Source organism: Phyllobates terribilis, unplaced genomic scaffold, assembly GCF_046119375.1.
Source record: "Phyllobates terribilis strain yellow unplaced genomic scaffold, ASM4611937v1 Scaffold_1__5_contigs__length_1240528914, whole genome shotgun sequence".
Classification (NCBI taxonomy): Eukaryota; Metazoa; Chordata; class Amphibia; order Anura; family Dendrobatidae; genus Phyllobates; species Phyllobates terribilis.
In genome coordinates, this window is record NW_027362761.1 from 668190521 (window position 1) to 668208980 (window position 18460).

The 18460-nt window shown below is 42.9% G+C and overlaps 1 protein-coding gene across 13 annotated transcripts in view; it reads left to right on the forward strand.

The window, feature by feature from the left end:
• The window catches only part of SIRT6 (sirtuin 6), a 271908-nt gene that overhangs the window by 25580 nt on the left and 227868 nt on the right, over positions 1-18460 (forward strand). For 7 of the 13 annotated variants that reach the window (XM_073685335.1, XM_073685354.1, XM_073685270.1 and 4 more), the window contains exons 2-3: positions 1480-1537; positions 15036-15163. In XM_073685335.1, the coding sequence (XP_073541436.1) occupies positions 1480-1537; positions 15036-15163 (186 nt within the window). The remainder of the gene's footprint in view (positions 1-1479; positions 1538-15035; positions 15164-18460) is intronic. The other 6 variants (XM_073685298.1, XM_073685318.1, XM_073685251.1 and 3 more) reach the window with 1 other exon arrangement.

Sequence of the window (18460 nt, forward strand, 5' to 3'; positions counted from 1 at the left end):
GCGTTTAGTTGGACCATCATTTATTTTTCAACAGGACAATGACCCCCAAACACACCTCCAGGCTGTGTAAGGGCTATTTGACCAAGATAGAGAGTGATGGGGTGCTATGCCAGATGACCTGGCCTCCACAGTCACCAGACCTGAACCCAATCGAGATGGTTTGGGGTGAGCTGGACTGCAGAGTGAAGGCAAAAGGGCCAACCAGTGCTAAGCATCTCTGGGAACTCCTTCAAGATTGCTGGAAGACCATTTCCGGTGACTACCTCTTGAAGCTCATTAAGAGAATGCCAAGAGTGTGCAAAGCAATCATCAAAGCAAAAGGTGGCTACTTTGAAGAACCTAGAATATAAGACATTTTCAGTTGTTTCACATTTTTTGGTTAAGTATATAATTCCACATGTGTTAATTCTTAGTTTTGGTGCCTTCAGTGTGAATGTACAACTTTCATAGTCATGAAAATACAGAAATTTTTAAATGAGAAGGTGTCCAAACTTTTGGTCTGTACTGTGCATTAATGAGAAAAAAAAATGAACTTTTTAGAATTTACCAAATGGCTGCAATGAACCAGAGTGAAAAATTTAAAGGAGTCTGAATACTTTCCGTACACACTGTAACTCCTGTTGTGCTGTCATGATGGACTCCTGGAAACGTAATTAACGGTAAGAAGAATTCCTATTTTCTGGTAGCCATAACGGCAAGGAGAGTAAGCGAGATCCTAGCACTATCCATCAGAGAACCCCATCTGAAGATTTCAGAGGGTAGGATAGTTTTCCAGCTGGGACTTCCATTTCTTCCTGAAGTGGTAACAGATTTTCAAAGGTCCCAACCTACAACACTCCCTTCTTTTTGTCAAAATCCTTCAAACAGCGGAGAAGAAATATTCCATATCCTGGATGTCAAAAGGATTATTCTACATTACCTACAGCAAACCCAGACATGGAGGAAAGATCAAGGTATTCAAAAACTGGCAAATTGGATCAAGAAAGCGAGCAGCGAAGCATACAAGACTCCTCCAGAATCTTTAAAAGCTCATTCTACCAGAGCGATGTCTGTCTCATGGGCTGAGAGAGCGAGTGCATTATTCGAGCAGATTTGCAGAGCAGCGACATGGTTATCAGTCCATACCTTTGCAAAACGTTACCGTTTAGATGTGGCGGCTAATAGGGATCTAGCCTTTGGAAGGAAGATCCTTCAAGCTGTTGTCCCTCCCTAGAATATTCTTCTTTGGTACTACTCCTAGGGTGCTATCATGGAAGGGATTGGAGAAAATAGAATTAGACTTGCCCGTAATTTGGTTTCTAAGACTCTCGATGACAGCACGGGTAGGTCCCGCCCTTTAATTTTTCGATCTTTATGAAATTCCTTGGTGTGATTTAAAATATTTGAAGCATTCTTCATACTGTGTTCCTTTAGAAAAACACTGAGAATGGCAGTGGGGAGGAGCTATTTTAACCTCTTGTATTTCCTGTCCATAATTAGGATGGGGAGGCAACCTCCTAGGGTGCTGTCATGGAGGGTCTTAGAAACCGAATTACCGGTAAGTCTAATTCTATTTTAATTTGTTTGTGTAGATCACAGGGTGTTTTAAAAAGCATTGTTTTATGATGTTCGTTTGTTGTAATAACCTTCTCATGCTCTGTAAACCAACTGATGCGAGGGGGAGGTACCGGCCTTTTATTCTGTAAATTTCCAGTCCTTGAGGGACGGATCCCCTCTCCCGTGATGCGGTCATTGGCTCCGAGAAATTCTGTTACCGGTAAATATCTTTCGTTGGAAAAATCAAAAATTGCTCATCGTTTAACCCTTCTAACTTCCTAGCAAAAAAAAAATTCTTTATTTTACTCACTTAAATAACGCCATTAATTACACAGCGCTTTACAGACTGTTTCAAAAGTGATGCTGATGTAAAGTAGACATGTGGTAAATGTTATTAACTATTTTGTGTGACATAACTATCTGGTTTAGGGCATAAAAATTAAAAATCTGGAAATTGAGAAATTGTCTAAATTTTCACCAAATTTCCTATAATTTCACAAACGCAAGTCACATCGAAAAAATTTCACCACTATCATGAAGGATAATATGTAATTAAGAGTCAATTACTTCATAAAGTGACATTGGTCAGAATTGTAAAATTTGACCTTTTTCAGGAGCTTACCTGTGCCAAGCTTGTGAAGCAGAGGGTAGTAGTGGTCTATGCGAGATGTATGGGAGAACACAAGGGGAGTGCGCGCTGATGTAAGGCGAAGACGGGAAAACTCTGGTGAATGCTGGTCAGGAATGCGTCATAGTTAGGGAGCTTGTTATTACGGGCATGTTGTAAACAGTCTTATAGTAACCAAGGAGTCTGCCTGATCGGAAACGTGAGCTTTGTAGTGTTAGCGGTGCATGCGCTGTCTACCGTCAAGCCAGCTCTAGTAGACATTTTAATATTTTTTTACCGTCCAAATATATTACACTGCTAGCCAAATTTTGGCCCGCGGGCCGGAGTTTGAATTCTTTTCAGTAGTTGCTTCATGCATACTGCTGGGTAGTCCAGCCCTGTATTGCCAGGGTCTTTTCTTCCACCCTTATTTGCGGTCTCTCATTTTAATGGCATGGCTCTTAAAGATGCAGTTCTGAAATCTTCAGTTTTCTCCTATGATTCTGATTGATTACAGCACGGATGCCCTCCTTGTCAAGTTTTTTTTCTTTGTACTTGGAAGGCCTTTTTTTGTCGGTGTCTGGCCGTCGACGGTGAGGCAGAGCGGCGAGAGCTGCTATACAGTGGCCGTGGTCATCTTCTTGAAGCCATGATCTACAGGAAAATGGCCACCCGAGGCTGCGCAGACTGATCTCTGTGGCCATTTTCCTTTAGATCACGTTTACAGGAAGATGTCCGCGGCCACCGGAGGGCGTCCCTCTGCCTCGCGGCCACCGGAGGGCGTCCCTCTGCCTCGCGGCCACCGGAGGGCGTCCCTCTGCCTCGCGGCCACCGGAGGGCGTCCCTCTGCCTCGCGGCCACCGGAGGGCGTCCCTCTGCCTCGCGGCCACCGGAGGGCGTCCCTCTGCCTCGCGGCCACCGGAGGGCGTCCCTCTGCCTCGCGGCCACCGGAGGGCGTCCCTCTGCCTCGCGGCCACCAAGCTAGTGCAGCATCTCGCCTCTTCTGCTGGCGCCGCTGAGTCCCTGAGGGAGAGACCGGAGGGCCCTGCAATCCTGCTCCACCACCGCAACCACCGGCTGCTGGAGCACCGCCTTCTCGCACCCCGGGTCTGCAGCATTCCTCCTCTTCAGCCGGCTTCCTGAAGGACCCTGCCTCTTGTGACCACCGCTCCACCGCCTCCCAGGTAAGATATCGTACCTATTCAGACTATAAGATGGACCCCCCATATTATAAAAAAAATATATATATTTTTTCCCTATAGTCCACCCCAAAATTTGGGGTGTGTCTTATGGTCCGGTGCGTCTTATTGTCCGAAAAATATGGTATCTTCTCCCTAAGGTAGGTTTCAATCTTTAATGAGGAGCTTGTCCTAATTTACTTCTGTCTGTTCATCCATCTATGGATGTGGACAGAGTGGCATGTAACGCACTACCTGTCGGTGACTGTCTCATTCAGATGTTCAGACTCTAGTTGGGGGTCTCTGTGTCTACGACTTTCGTCGCCTGCTGTATATGTTCTGCCATTCTGGAAGTGTATCTGGAAAATGACAGTGCATTTGCCATGGGTTAAAGTGCACTCCACCTGGGCAGTCAAGGTCACATGGACCATTTGTCATCAGGTTTCTGTTCTGCAGGTCTGTAAAGCTTTGACTTGGTCCTCCTTCCACACATTCTGAAAATTTTACCTAGTTAATACCTTTTGCGTTGAACAGTGCGAGTCTGGGTAGAAGGGTGCTGCAGGCAGCAATCACCTGGATTAGTGCCTGAGGGATCAAAATAATTTTTCTATAGCGCCAACATATTCTGCAGTACTTTAAAGTTCATATGGTACTTCAGATGGATCAGATACTGGCTCGTTTATACAGAGTTATTTGAATACCCCATTATATTGATGGCTGAAACCAAACACTTCTTTACCATATATCTTTTGTGTCTCCTCTTGGTATCTGTTGAATTATGTGTTTACTCTGTTGTACAGACAATAAAGACATAACAGAGTAAACACATAATTCAACAGATACCAAGAGGAGACATGTAAGATCAATTGTAAAAGGTGCTTGTGGTGTTCAGCCATCAATATAATGGGGTATTAAAATAACGCTGCATAAACTAATAATCAGTCAGTATCCATATAAGTGCAGATACAGAGTGCTATTAAGTGCATTGTGTCTGTGTAAACAGATGCTACGAGTGACCAGATTGGGAAGAAAATTTTGTTAGGGCAAAACTGGCATAGTTACATAAGAGGAGTGAGATGATAGGCCTGTCTAAAGAAGTGCGTTTTCACGCTTAAAACTGTGGGTACTGAGAATTAATTGAATTGTTCTGGGTAGTGCATTCCAGAGAATTGGCGCAGCTTGCAAAAAGTCTTTCTGGGAGTAGGAGGTTCGGATTCTAGAAGATGTTAGTCTTGGGTCTTTTGTGAAATAGTGGGTACGTTAGGGTAATGGGCGGAGATGAGGGAGGAGATCTAGGGTGGTGCAGAACTGTGGAGAGCTTTGTGGGTGAGAGTAATAAGTCGGATGGACAACCAGTGCTATGCCTGGCACAGAGTAGAGGTAGCTATTGGAGAGGAATGGCTGCTACATTCGGGATGGATTAGAGAAGGGAGAATTCTGCATGTGTTTTTGAGGTGTAGGTGACATGAGCAAGAGTGATCAAATGTAGGAAGTGAAGGAAAGATCTGAGTCAGATATAACCCCAAGACAGCAGGCGTGCTGCTGGGGAGTTATGGTAAAACCACACACGGAAATGGTAAACTTGTCTTTGGGAAGGTTAGTAGAGGGAGGAAGTACAAGGACTTAAGTTTTTGACATATTCAGTTTTAGATAGAGGGAGAACATGATGTTATAGACAGCAGAAAGACAATCATTGGTATTTTGTAGCAATGCAGGGGTGATGTCAGGAGATGATATGCATAATTTGGGTGTCATCAGCATACAGATAGTACTGAAAACTGAATCCACTAATGGTTTGTCCAATATGGGCAGTACAACCCCTGGCAAAAATTGTGGAATCATTGGGCTCGGATGATGATCATTCAGTTGTTTAATGTTGTTGAAAAAAAGCAGATCACAGACATGGCACAAAACTATTTCAAATGGCAACTTTATGGCTTTAAGAAACACTAAAAGAAATAAAGATTAAAAATGTGGTACTCAGTAAGGGTAATTTTTTCAGACCAAGCAGAGGGAAAAAATTATGGAATCACTCAATTCTGAAGAAAAAATTCTGGAATCATGAAAAACTAACACACAAACAAACATTCCAATACATCACTAGTATTTTGTTGCACCACCTCTGGCTTTAATAACAGCTTGCAGTCTGAGGCATGGACTTAATGAGTGACAAACAGTACTCTTCATCAATCTGGCTCCAACTTTCTCTGATTGCTGTTGCCAGATCAGCTTTGCAGGTTGGAGCCTTGTCATGGACGATTTTCATCAACTTCCACCAAAGATTTTCAATTGGATTGAGATCCGGACTATTTGCAGGCCATGACATTGACCTTAAGTCTTCTTTCAAGGAATGTTTTCACAGTTTTTGCTCTATGGCAGGATGCATTATCATCTTGAAAAATGTCATCATCCCCAAACATCCTTTAAATTGATGGGATAAGAAAACTGTCCAAAATATCAATGTAAACTTGGGCATTTATTGAAGATGTGATGACAGCCATCTCCCCAGTGCCTTTACCTGACATGCAGCCCCATATCATCAATGACTGTGGAAATTTGCGTGTTCTTTTCATGCAGTCATCTTTATAAATCTCATTGGAACGGCACCAAACAAAAGTTCCAGCATTATCATCTTGCCCAATGCAGATTTGCGATTCATCACTGAATGACTTTCATCCAGTCATCCACAGTCCACGATTGCTTTTCCTTAGCCCATTGTAACCTTGTTTTTTTTCTGTTTAGGTGTTAATGATGGCTTATGTTTAGCTTTTCTGTATGTAAATCCCATTTCCTTTAGGCGGTTTTTTACAGTTCGGTCACAGACATTGACTCCAGTTTCCTCCCATTCGTTCCTCATTTGTTTTGTTGTGCATTTCCTGTTTTGGAGACTTATTGCTTTAAGTTTCCGATCTTGACGCTTTGTCTTCCTTGGGTTACCAGTATGTTTGCCTTTAACAACCTTCCCATGTTGTTTGTATTTGGTCCAGATTTTAGACACAGCTGACTGTGAACTACCAACATCTTTTGCAACATTGCGTGATGATTTACCTTCTTTTAAGAGTTTGATAATCCTCTCCTTTGTTTCGATTGACATCTCTCCTGTTGGAGCCATGATTCATGTCAGTCCACTTGGTGCAACAGCTCTGCAAGGTGTGATCACTCCTTTTTAAATACAGACTAACGAGCATATCTAATTTGATGCAGGTGTTAGTTTTGGAAATGAAAATTTACAGGGTGATTCCATAATTTTTTCTCTCTGCTTGGTCTGAAAAAAATTACCCTTACTGAGTACCACATTTTTAATCTTTATTTCTTTTAGTGTTTCTTAAAGCCCTAAAGTTGTCATTTGAAATGACTTTAGTTTTGTGCCATGTCTGTGATCTGCTTTTTTTTAATAACATTAAACAACTGCATGAACATCCTCTGAGCCTGGTGATTCCATAATATTTGCCAGGGGTTGTATATATGGAGAAGAAGAGGGAACCTAGAACTGAACCTTGAGGGACCCCAACAGTAAGGTGAAGAGGAGCCAGCAAAAAATAGGTTAAAGTACAGGTCAGAGAGGTAGGAGGAGAACCAAGAGCGAGAGCAGTATCCTTCTGCCCGATGGAGAAGAGCATAGTGAGGTGGAGCTGGTTGATTGCTGCAGAGAGACCGAAGAGACTCAGGAGTTAATAGTGACCTTTAGATTTAGCAGTCAGTATCTGCCTTACTATCCCTTACCCTTTTTTGTGCTATTGTTCTTCTGTTTACCTCCCTTGGGACTGCTTTGGGGACGTCCCATGGTTTCTCAATGGAGCAACCGAGAAATGAGGATTTTTGTTACTGTAAAATTTTTTTCTTGTAGCCTTCATTGGGTTCACACTACCCACTCTTTTAGATGTTCTCGTTTGGACGCCTGCTTTTGTTGTGTTTTTCTACCTTTATATCGCTCTTCCTACTGGTTTTGCAGAAACTGAATAGATTGGTCATGGCTGGCCAAGTGTAGCCTGTTGGACAGGAGCCAACTTTTTCTTTGAGGATATGTGCACACGGTCAGGATTTGAAGCAGAATTTTCCTGAGCGTTTCTGCATCTCCTTGGCAGGAAAACCACTGTGGAAATTCTGCACGTTTTTTTTATGTGTTTTTGTACATCAATGAATGCTTTTTGTTGTTAGTTATTTGGTGGGACATTGTTTAAACCCTTGGATTACTGTCAGAACTGGGTTGTGTATATTGGTTAATTAAAGAAAATGTCTGTATTTCAAATAAAGTGTTTGCTCTGTGTCTGGGTGTTTATTTAACTCTCTACTTTACTTTATTTAGGTTTGGTGATGACAAGGGTCTGATTGACACTTGTCATCACCAAACAAAAGAGCTAGGTGTCAGCTAATCCCATTCCCCCAATCTCATTAACATTTCTATTCATGTAATTTATGCGGCAGCTGTGAGCTTCTATTTTTAGCCTAGGAAGATTCCTTTTGCAAACATGATCCCAGACCATTAACAGCTCACAGCTGTTTCGTTAGCCGCTACATCCCTCTGATCAGAACTCAGCAGCGCTTTGCATGCAGCGTATTTTTTCTGCGTCCAAAACACGGTGTTCTAATGCAGCACTTTTATTGTTGGTACATGTGAATCCACATATAATGACTAGAGATGAGCGGTGTTCGACTAGAACTGTTCGCCAATCTCAAATTCGAGCTGTTTTGGGCGGTGTTCGAGTTGTTCGACGAACCCGAACGATTTGCAAAAAATTCGGCTGTTCGAGGTTATGTTCGATAACTGTTCGTGCACCAAAAGCGTGTCCTGCATGTCTGGCGCTATTTAGAGCACCAATCATGCAGGGATTGTCTGCCATTCACTGTAATGCCACAGCCATGGTGGTTGTGGCATTAGTGATTGCCCAAATCGATGGGAACTGTGCTCACAGTGAAACATGAAAAGCCGGCAGTTCAGCAGCGGTACCCGACAATTTAGAACCGAAAGAATAGAGCATCACACATAGATTAGATAGATAGAAACATGTCAGTCACATATAGAAGTACAGTGACAGTGTTGATTACTGTACTTGTCATTTAGTGTAAAGGATTTATAAAAAAAAAATAATAGTGTTTTCATGCACCGTCTCTTTAAAAAAGCCGGCCGGCATTTCAGCATCTGTACCCGACAATTTAGAATGGAAGCAATAGAGCATCACACATAGATTAGATAGATAGAAACATGTCAGTCACATATATATGAAGTACAGTGACAGTGTTGATTACTGTACTTGTCATTTAGTGTTAAAATAAAGGATTTATTTAAAAAAAAATTGGCGTGGGATCCCCCATAATTTTAGTCTCTAGCGGAGGTTAAGCAGACGGCTGGGGCAGATGTTTGAAGCCTGGGAAGGGGTAATACCCACGGAGCTTCCCAGGCTACTAATATCAGCCCCCAGCTGAATGCCTAGCCTTTACTAGCTATTAAAATGGGGGACCCCCCAAAAAATTGACGTGGGGTCCCCCCTATTTTAATAGCTAGCAAAGGCTAGGCAGACAGCTGGGGGCTGATATTAATAGCCCAGGAAGGGTGCCATGAATATTGGCCCCCTCCCAGGCTAGAAACACCAGCCGTCAGCCGCCCCAGAAATGGCACATCCATAGGATGCGCCAATTCTGGCACTTAGCCTCGCTCTTCCCACTGCCCTGTAGCGGTGGCAGTGGGGTAATAGGGCTGGGGTTGATGCCAGCTGACATCAAGCCCAGGTTAGTAATGGAGAGGCGTCTATAAGACACCCCCATTACTAACCCCATAGTCAAAGTTAAAAAAAACCACAAACACCCAGAATAAAGTCCTTTAATTGAAATAAAGACACAATTCTTTATTGTTCTAAATTAAACCATACTTACAATCACGCCCATTCCAGCTGAAGCCAACGATCCCCTGCAATAAAAGAAAAATAATAAAGCAACATAATCCTTACCTTCCCATGGTTCCCACGACAGCTTCAGCTCTGCTACATCGAGATGACAGGCTGGACCGCAGCAGAAAGCTGCCATCCAGCCTGTCATCCCGCAGACACTGAGAAGCGCAGGCTTGCTTGCGCTGCTCAGCGTCTCTCTGTGAGGGCATCCAGATGAGCCGAGTTCATGTCCAATGAACTCGGCTCACCTCATGCACGTCACTGACAGCGTGGGAAAATTCTCACGCTGAAGCGCTGAGTGCAGGAGAATTTTCCCACGCTGTCAGTGACGTGCATGAGGTGAGCCGAGTTCATTGGACATTAACTCGGCTCATCTGGATGCCCTCACAGAGAGACACTGTGGAGCGCAAGCAAGCCTGCGCTTCTCAGTGTCTGCGGGATGACAGGCTGGATGGCAGCGTTCTGCTGCGGTCCAGCCTGTCATCTCGATGTAGCAGAGCTGAAGCTGTCATGGGAACCATGGAAAGGTAAGAATGATGTTGCTTTATTATTTTTCTTTTATTTCAGGAGATCGTTGGCTTCAGCTGGAATGGGCGTGATGGTAAGTATGGTTTAATTTAGAACAATAAAGAATTGTGTGTTTATTTCAATTAAAGGACTTTATTCTGGGTGTTGTGTTTTTTTTAAATACTTTACTAGAAATTCATGGTGGTCATGTCTAATATTGGCGTGACCCCATGAATTTCGGGCTTAGGGCCAGCTGATAATGCCAAGCTGGCCCTAACCCCTTTATTACCCAGTGAGCCGCCGCATCAGGGCCCTGGATGAGTTGGGTACAGCGCCAGAAGATGGCGCTTCTATGAACGCGCCATTTTCCGGGGTGGCTGCGGACTGCAATTTGCAGAGGGGGTGGCCCAGAAAGCTTGGGCCTCCCTGCGCTGCGGATTCCAGCCCCCAGCTGCCTAGTTGTACCTGGCTGGACACAAAAACAGGGCGAAGCCCCATGTCAATTTTCTTTAAATTATTTCATGAAATTCATGAAATAATTAAGAAAAAAAGGCCTTCTCTATATTGTTGTGTCCGGCCAGGTACAAATAGGCAGCTGGTGGTTGGGGGCAGCCCGTTCCTGCCTGCTGTACCTGGCTGGACACAAATATAGTGCAAAGCCCCACGTCAATTTTTTTTTTAAATTATTTCATGAATTTCCTGAATTTTCCCACGCTGTCAGTGACGTGCATGAGGTGAGCCGAGTTCATTGGACATGACCTCGGCTCATCTGGATGCCGTCACAGCGAGACAGTGAGGAGCGCAAGCATGCCTGCGCTTCTCAGTGTCCGCGGGATGACAGGCTGGATGGCAGCGTTCTGCTGCGGTCCAGCCAGTCATCTCGATGTAGCAGAGCTGGAGCTGTCCTGGGAACCATGGAAAGGTAAGGATGATGTTGGTTTTATTATTTTTCTTTTATTACAGGAGATCGTTGGCTTCAGCTGGAATGGGCGTGACGGTAAGTATGGTTTAATTTAGAACAATAAAGAATTGTGTGTTTATTTCAATTAAAGGACTTTATTCTGGGTGTTTGTGTTTTTTTTAACTTTGACTATGGGGTTAGTAATGGAGGTGTCTTATAGACGCCTCTCCATTACTAACCTGGGCTTGATGTCAGCTGGCATTATAAGCTGACATCAACCCCAGCCCTATTACCCCACTGCCACCGCTACAGGGCAGTGGGAAGAGCGAGGCTAAGTGCCAGAATTGGCGCATCCTATGGATGCGCCATTTCTGGGGCGGCTGACGGCTGGTGTTTCTAGCCTGGGAGGGGGCCAATATTCATGGCACCCTTCCTGAGCTATTAATATCAGCCCCCAGCTGTCTGCCTAGCCTTTGCTAGCTATTAAAATAGGGGGGACCACACGTCATTTTTTTTGGGGGGTCCCCCATTTTAATAGCTAGTAAAGGCTAAGTATTCAGCTGGGGGCTGATATTAGTAGCCTGGTAAGCTCCGTGGGTATTACCCCCTTCCGAGGCTTCAAACATCTGCCCCAGCAGTCTGCTTAACCTCCGCTAGAGCCTAAAATTATGGGGGATCCCACGCCAATTTTTATTTTAATAAATCCTTTATTTTAACACTAAATGACAAGTACAGTAACCAATACTGTCACTGTACTTATTATAAATGTGACTGACATGTTTCTATCTATCTAATCTATGTGTGATGCTCTATCTTTCTGTTCTAAATTGTCGGGTAGCGCTGCTGAATTGCCGGCCGGCTTTTTTAAAGAGACAGTGCATGAAAACACTATTATTTTTTTAAATAAATCCTTTACACTAAATGACAAGTGCAGTAACCAACACTGTCACTGTGCTTCTTATATGTGTGACTGACATGTTTCTATCTATCTAATCTATGTGTGATGCTCTATTCCTTCTTGTCTAAATTGTCGGGTACCGGTGTATGCCGCTGCTGAATTTGCCGGCCGGCTTTTTTAAAGCGAGTGTCTTCTGAGCAGTTTGTCAGCTTTTGGACACCTTTGCAGGTGTTTTCTATGTGTTTCTATGTGTTTTTATTTGCCTGCCATTGGTTTTAACGGTGTTCGGCGGTGTTCTAAGGTGTTCGACGAACAGTTCCTCGAACATCCCGGTGTTCGACGAACCGAACCGAACCCGAACCCGAACACTATGGGGGTGGCTCAACACTAATAATGACACATCAATCGGTCAAAATTTGCAGTGGAGACTAGCGTGTCCGCTACAGCAATTGACGTGAGTCAATGTCAGGTGAGTTTGGGTACGACACCACGATCAGGAGCCGCTTTTAGGTTTGACGCTGCTTGTTTATACAGCATCAAACCCGCAGTGTCCAGATATTATGGCATAGTGGATGGGATCTCTAGAAATCCAATGTCACTATGCGTGCATCAGAGGCTGTGAATCACCCGTGGACACTGACATGCGGCGTGTCTTTCAGGACCGCAGCATGTCAAATTTTTCTTTTCTGAGTCGCTAGTCTCCGCAACAGAAATTTTGACCACTAGAATGTATTGAATGCGGTAAATCCGCATGGTTCAGTGAGCACATGTGAATTTACCTGCGTTCAATAGAATGCAACGTTTTGGACGCAGCAAAAAATGTGTCCAAAGCGCTGCTACATCCGGATCATGGCACAAAGCCTAAAAAAAAGTGGACCCCCCACGTCCTTTTTATAACTAGCAGAGGGAAAGCCGATCGCTGGGGGCTGATAGTAGCCGGGGAAGGGTCCATTAGTAAACCATATTCCCTGGCTATTAATATAAGCCCACGGCTGTTTGTTTAGCCTTTACTGGCTAGATTACAGGGGGACCCCAGAAAAAATTTGATGTAGGGTCCCCCTATAAAATCGAACCATAAAAGGTTAAACACACAGCTGTGGGCTGATATTAATAGCCAGGGAAGGGGCCATGAATACTAATCCCCTCCGTGGCTATTAATATCACCCCTCAGCAGTCCCAGAAATGGTTTATTCATAAGATGCGCCAAATCTGGTGCTTAGCCTCCGCTCTTCCCACAGCCCTGTAGCGGTGGCGGGTGGGGTAGAAATGCTTTGTGTGCACATAGCCTAAAGGCGTTTTCCCACAAAGTACATTTTAATATATAAAAATGATCCTGTGATGAGATAATGTTTTATAAATGTGCCCCTGGTATGTACTGTGTAATGGTTGTGTCTTGCCGTCCATGAATATGGTCTGATCATACCACATCTGGGTACAAGAGGAAGCAAAATTGTGTACAGACACAACAGCATAGGATTGCAGCTGCTGCTTTCTGTGAGTGAAAAGTTTTCCCTGAGATGTTAAAAGGCTGTACTTTACAGAATTAATTGCCATCCTTTACTGTAATGTCAGCGTATTCTTTTGCTTTCTCCCCTGCCCAGGAGCTGAGGTATGGTTAGACACAGCCATTATGCAGCACATAGCAGTGGCACATATATAAGATTATCGCAGAAAAGGAACATTTTATTTAAATACATCAAATGGTGAAACTTCTTGGAATAAAAATAAATATGAATTAAAACTTTGTATTTGGGAAAGCCCCTTTTAAGTGTAGTCCTTGACAGCTCCTGATGACAGTATACACTCATGGTTTGCTGTGTCCCCATTGTGTTCTGCAAGAGAGATTTTATGCTTGGTATCAAAAATCCTTATATCCAGCACCTGAGTTCCACATCTTGAGCTGGAAAATGCTGCTGGTGTGGCTTTTGTCAGACACTTGGCAGGTATGGTGTAGTTGTTCTATTCCTAAAAGTAGTACATGCCACCTGATTTGTAAGTAAGGGGTGTAGAAAAATTACTTCCATAGGATAGGGGATAACTTGCTGATCGTTAATTTCATGGTCAATGAAACTGCTGAAAATAGCCAAAAATAGCACTTCGGCAGTCCCATAAACAATAAATGGAGCGAAGGTCAAGCATGCATACCTCCATTCACGACAGGGCAATAGGAGCACCCGAATCCCAAGAACTGTCCTTTATCTCTGGTTCACTAAAGGTTCGACCAGTTCAGATAGGATATAAATTTTGCGGGTAACCTTATAAAACTGATAATACTTTAAACACGTTTTGATTAAAGATGTCCACTACTTTTCATTATCCCCCCAATGTATTCCCATGGGGCCCATAAGGGTTTTTGTAAATACCTTCCATTGCAGTTACTGCCTGTAAGCAGCGCTACCGCGGGCCGCTCAGGCATCACGGGACCCCCCTGCTGATGTCACGTCAAGTGAGGCGTGACATCAGTGACGTGGCCCCCCTGTGGTGGATGCTGGGCTATGGGTGGGGTTACCCAGCACATCACGCCCAGCATCCACTGCACGCTTTCCCAATGAATGAGGAGAGGGAGAGCGCTTGGTGGATGTTTGGTGTGACGCGTGGGGTAACCACGCACACAGCTCAGCATCCACCGTGGTACGCAGAAGTGAGTCACCCTCATCTGCAGCCGGAACTTGACATGTCATCAGAGGATGTCAGAGCCGGCTGCAGCCGGGGGTCATGTGATGCCAGTGATAGCGCCGCTCATGGGCAGTAACTGCAGCGCAGGGTATTTACAAAACCCTTCTATGAAAATGCAAATTTAGTACCAATGCAAATATTGCATTTGTATAGGAGGAAAGCGGAATTGATTAAACAATTTCTCAAGTTCTGTTACTAAAATTCTCAGTTTTTCTGTTACCTTCTGTTGTGGCGTTTTTGTTTATAAAGTATTGAAACCTATGGGAGGAGGGGGGGGGGGGGGGGCAAAAAGCAAAAAAACTCAACCCACAAAATAAATTCTGCTAAATAAAAACCCTTATTCTACAGAATGGTATAAAGTATTCCAAAAAATTCAATGTTCCCGGAAAATAGTACCAAATAAAACTTAAACTCCAGCTTGTTCTGGAAAAAGCAAATCCCCACACCATTTTGTCAGCAAAAAATTAAGTTATGGCTCCTGAAATATGACACACAAAAAATCTTTTTTGAAAAGAAAAACAACAAATATTATGTATTGTTGTATCACCATAATTGTACCAACACACAGAAGAAAGGTAATGCATTATTTGTTCCATACTTTTGAGTGATATAAAACTAAAATCTAGAAGAAACTGTGTTGCTTTTTTTTTCCATTACAGTCCCCCCATGAACAAGTTAATAAGTGCTGATAATTCATTTGTATCCCAAATCAGTGCTTTGAAAAGTATTCATGCCACAAAGTATCTAGCAAAAAGTTATGGCTGTCCGCATGGGGAGATGGTAAAATTGTATAAATTAGTTGCTTTCTTTCCAAAGTCTAATGTTTTAAATATTTGCAATTTTCCAGATTTTTGACACTGCAGAAGAGATGCATAAAAAAGTGGCGAACCTTGCTGAAATGATTCGGAAAGCTTCAAATGTTGTTATTCATACAGGAGCTGGAATAAGCACTTCATGTGGAATCCCTGATTTTAGGTTTGAGATTATTATGTTTGAATATTTCATTACTTTTCGATTAATCTTATGACTTGTTGTGATATGTATGCAGGTATTGAGGTAGAAATGCAACAAGCCCATGGTTATTTTATTTATATGTATTTTAAAATATTTTCATTGTACAAGGGAAAATACATTCTGGTAAGTGCCAATCAATGATCTAACAAGTTGATCGGTGCTTCTTTACTATGATTTACATGAAACATTGTTAATTTCTTGTAGGAAAAAAAAAAAAGAGAAAAGCTCCAGCCACAGATAAATCCCCAAAAATAGTTGTCTTTATTGTGTTAAGATAAAGATATCAAAGCCATGTCCATAAAAGCAACGCATTTCGAACACAAATGGTGTGTTCTTTTTCCAAGCTACCTTGGGATTTATCTGTGGCTCGAGCTTTTCTCCTTTTTTTTTTTTTCCCTACATGTACTCCGAAGTGGTTCCTCGTGCTCCGTGCCTCAGAACGCCTATACTCAGGTGAGCTGGTGATGTAGTGAAATATATGTATCTGAGGGGATTGGATACAAGCTAAGGGTTAACTCAACAACACACACAGGTCACAATCTAAGCACAAGCCGTCTCCCCAGGGGGCGTCCTACCACCAGGGGGCATCCTACCACCAGGGGGCATTCTACCACCAGGGCAATAAATCGCACCTAGAGGGAGCCTCAAAGAGGAAGAGAATTGATAAGAGGGAGAGACCCCTCAAATAGTGAACTTCAAACAAAGTTCAAGAGACCTAGTTAGAGGGACAAGGAACATTTGTACAACATAATATATGCACGGCTAAATTACTGAGGGTCCAATCATAGACCCAGAATTAGAATGTTTAAATGGAAGGCTGGTGTAGAAAGCTACCCCCAGTCTGGATCTATAACTGGATCCTCCAGGCTAAAATCTGTTGTCACAGAGATGGGGCAGCCGAACACTGCTGTGATCATCATCCCATATTTCCGCCTTCCCCATCGGGCTACAGAAGACCAAATTTAGGGTTCTGTAAGTTCTCCTGTTTATTTTCATACTGTTTGCATATCTGTATGTCACTTTTTATTTCTATTTTTTAACATCTTTTTATTATAAGCACTGTACCTTTTCTATTAAAGCTTAAAACTTTAATAAGCCTGAATCTTGTATGCGCTAAAGAACCCATAACCCTAGGAAGGGTGTAATTTTGTTGATTGTCCGATAGTCTTAGTTTAGGGGACCCATCGGCCCCAAATCCGGTGGGTGGTGGCAGCATGTGTGAAGCGGGGTGTGCAGTCTGAGTTGGGGTGTGATTGATGCTCCCTTGAGCATAGGACAGAGGTCGAGTGCTGGATTGAGTGAGAGGAGAGAGATTAACCCTTGCAGGCGCAACCCCAAGTCACGTGCTGAGGAGCAGGTACGTGACAGTGAACCTTTTCTATTTTATTGTTAATTTCTCCCTTTCCCTTCAGTTTACTTTATGGACTTTAGCATATTCCCTGTTACATCTTACAACAAATGAGAACTGCACACCGGGTAGTCCTAGAACACACACTAAGACCACGGCCCTACTATCAGTATTCGGTTAGTAATTTTTCTCACGAGTGGGAGCCCAAACCAGGAGTGGGTGATAAATGCAGAATTGGTGACTTGTTTCTATTATACCTTTTCTCTGATTGTTCCACACCTGGTTTTGGCTCCCACTCCTGGGAAAAAATCCTGATGCCGTGGCCTAACAGTGCGCTCTGGTGCCTGCTCGTTACCACTGATCTGATTCACTGTCAAATCCAATTGGAGTAATATTAAAAGTTAAATTTTATAAATATATTTGTCCATACTAAAAACCTAAGCAAACACACAAGTACTAGAATTGTTAAAAACAATCAATACTGATATGTATCAGCACTATTATGTTACTGCTGTATCACTTTTATAATTTAATGTGGAAATAACCCGATCTATTGGCGATTCATATGCATAACATTTATTGTTGTGACTGGCTTTACTGGTAATTTGCCACTTTGTCACTACTATTTCCACTCTTTTATAGCACCTTGCGTCCAGTGCCTAGCACTGTAGTATAAGATACCGTAGTTTGATTTCAGTTGCACTCCACTACTTTATAGATGTTCTCAGGTGCTCTATACGTATAGCCTCGCGCACATTACTTGTTTATTCAGTCATTATCTATCCTGATAACTTTGATTATTGGTATATTTCCTTAATAATCTCTCTATTATAGTATCCAGTGCCTTTAGCTATTAAAGCTATCAATGATAATATTATAGTATTCAGTGACCTTAGCTATTACATTTTCTAAGAACACTCCACGACAGCACCACAGGTGAAATACCAACTACTAATGTTAAAGGGGGACAATAGCGTGGAGAACTTTAATCCCAAAGGCCAAATCTCTAATGGACATTAAGTCTATAATATTAGAGAAGGTTTGGACTGAGGACCAGGTAGCTAATCTGCAGATCTGCTCGATAGGAAGCGCTTGTCCTTTCAGGCCAGGAGACAGATACAGCCTAGTGGAGTGAGCTGTAAATTTTTTCCTGGGGGTGAAAGATTCTGGCTTGGCAAATTGCTCTCTTAATCCAGTTGGCAATGGTATTCTTTGACGTCTTCCCTTTGTTTTGACCGTAGAACTGGACAAAGAGCTTTTGAATCTTCCTCCAAGATTTTGATTGCTGAAAGTAATGAAATACCCCTCTTCTACATCTAGGGAATGAAATTCCTCATCTCTATTATTTGCTGAATTTTGGCAAAAGGAAGGAAGGAACAATTTCCTAAGATGTGTGCAATTTTGAGAGCACTTTTGTTAAAAAAGATGGGTTCAGACAAATATTAAGTCGGTCTTCTAGAATCTTCAAACAAAGTTCTCTGAGAGGGCTTGAAGGTTACAGGCTCTTCTGGCTGTTGTAATTGCTGCCAGGAAGGCTGTTTTCCAGGATAGTTTGTCTACGTTAATTGATGATATAGATTCTAATGGAGGTAGTGTTAGGCCCTTGAGGACGATACTCAGATCCCCGAATGGGTTTAGGTTGGTCAATCTTGGACGTACATGTGAGACTGCAGTGGTGAATTTCCTTATCCAATGTTGATCTGCTAAGATTGAGAATGAGCTTAAGGCTGAAACCTGAACTTTGAGAATGCTAGGTTTGAGACACTTTTCCAGACCATCTTGTAGGAAATCTAAGATCTGGGCGATGTCCTGATGATGGGGGTTTGAAGGACTAGAGCCACACCAAGATACGAAGGTTTTCAATATTTTTGTTCTAAATGCAATTTATCGGTTTCCTACTTTTTTTGAAG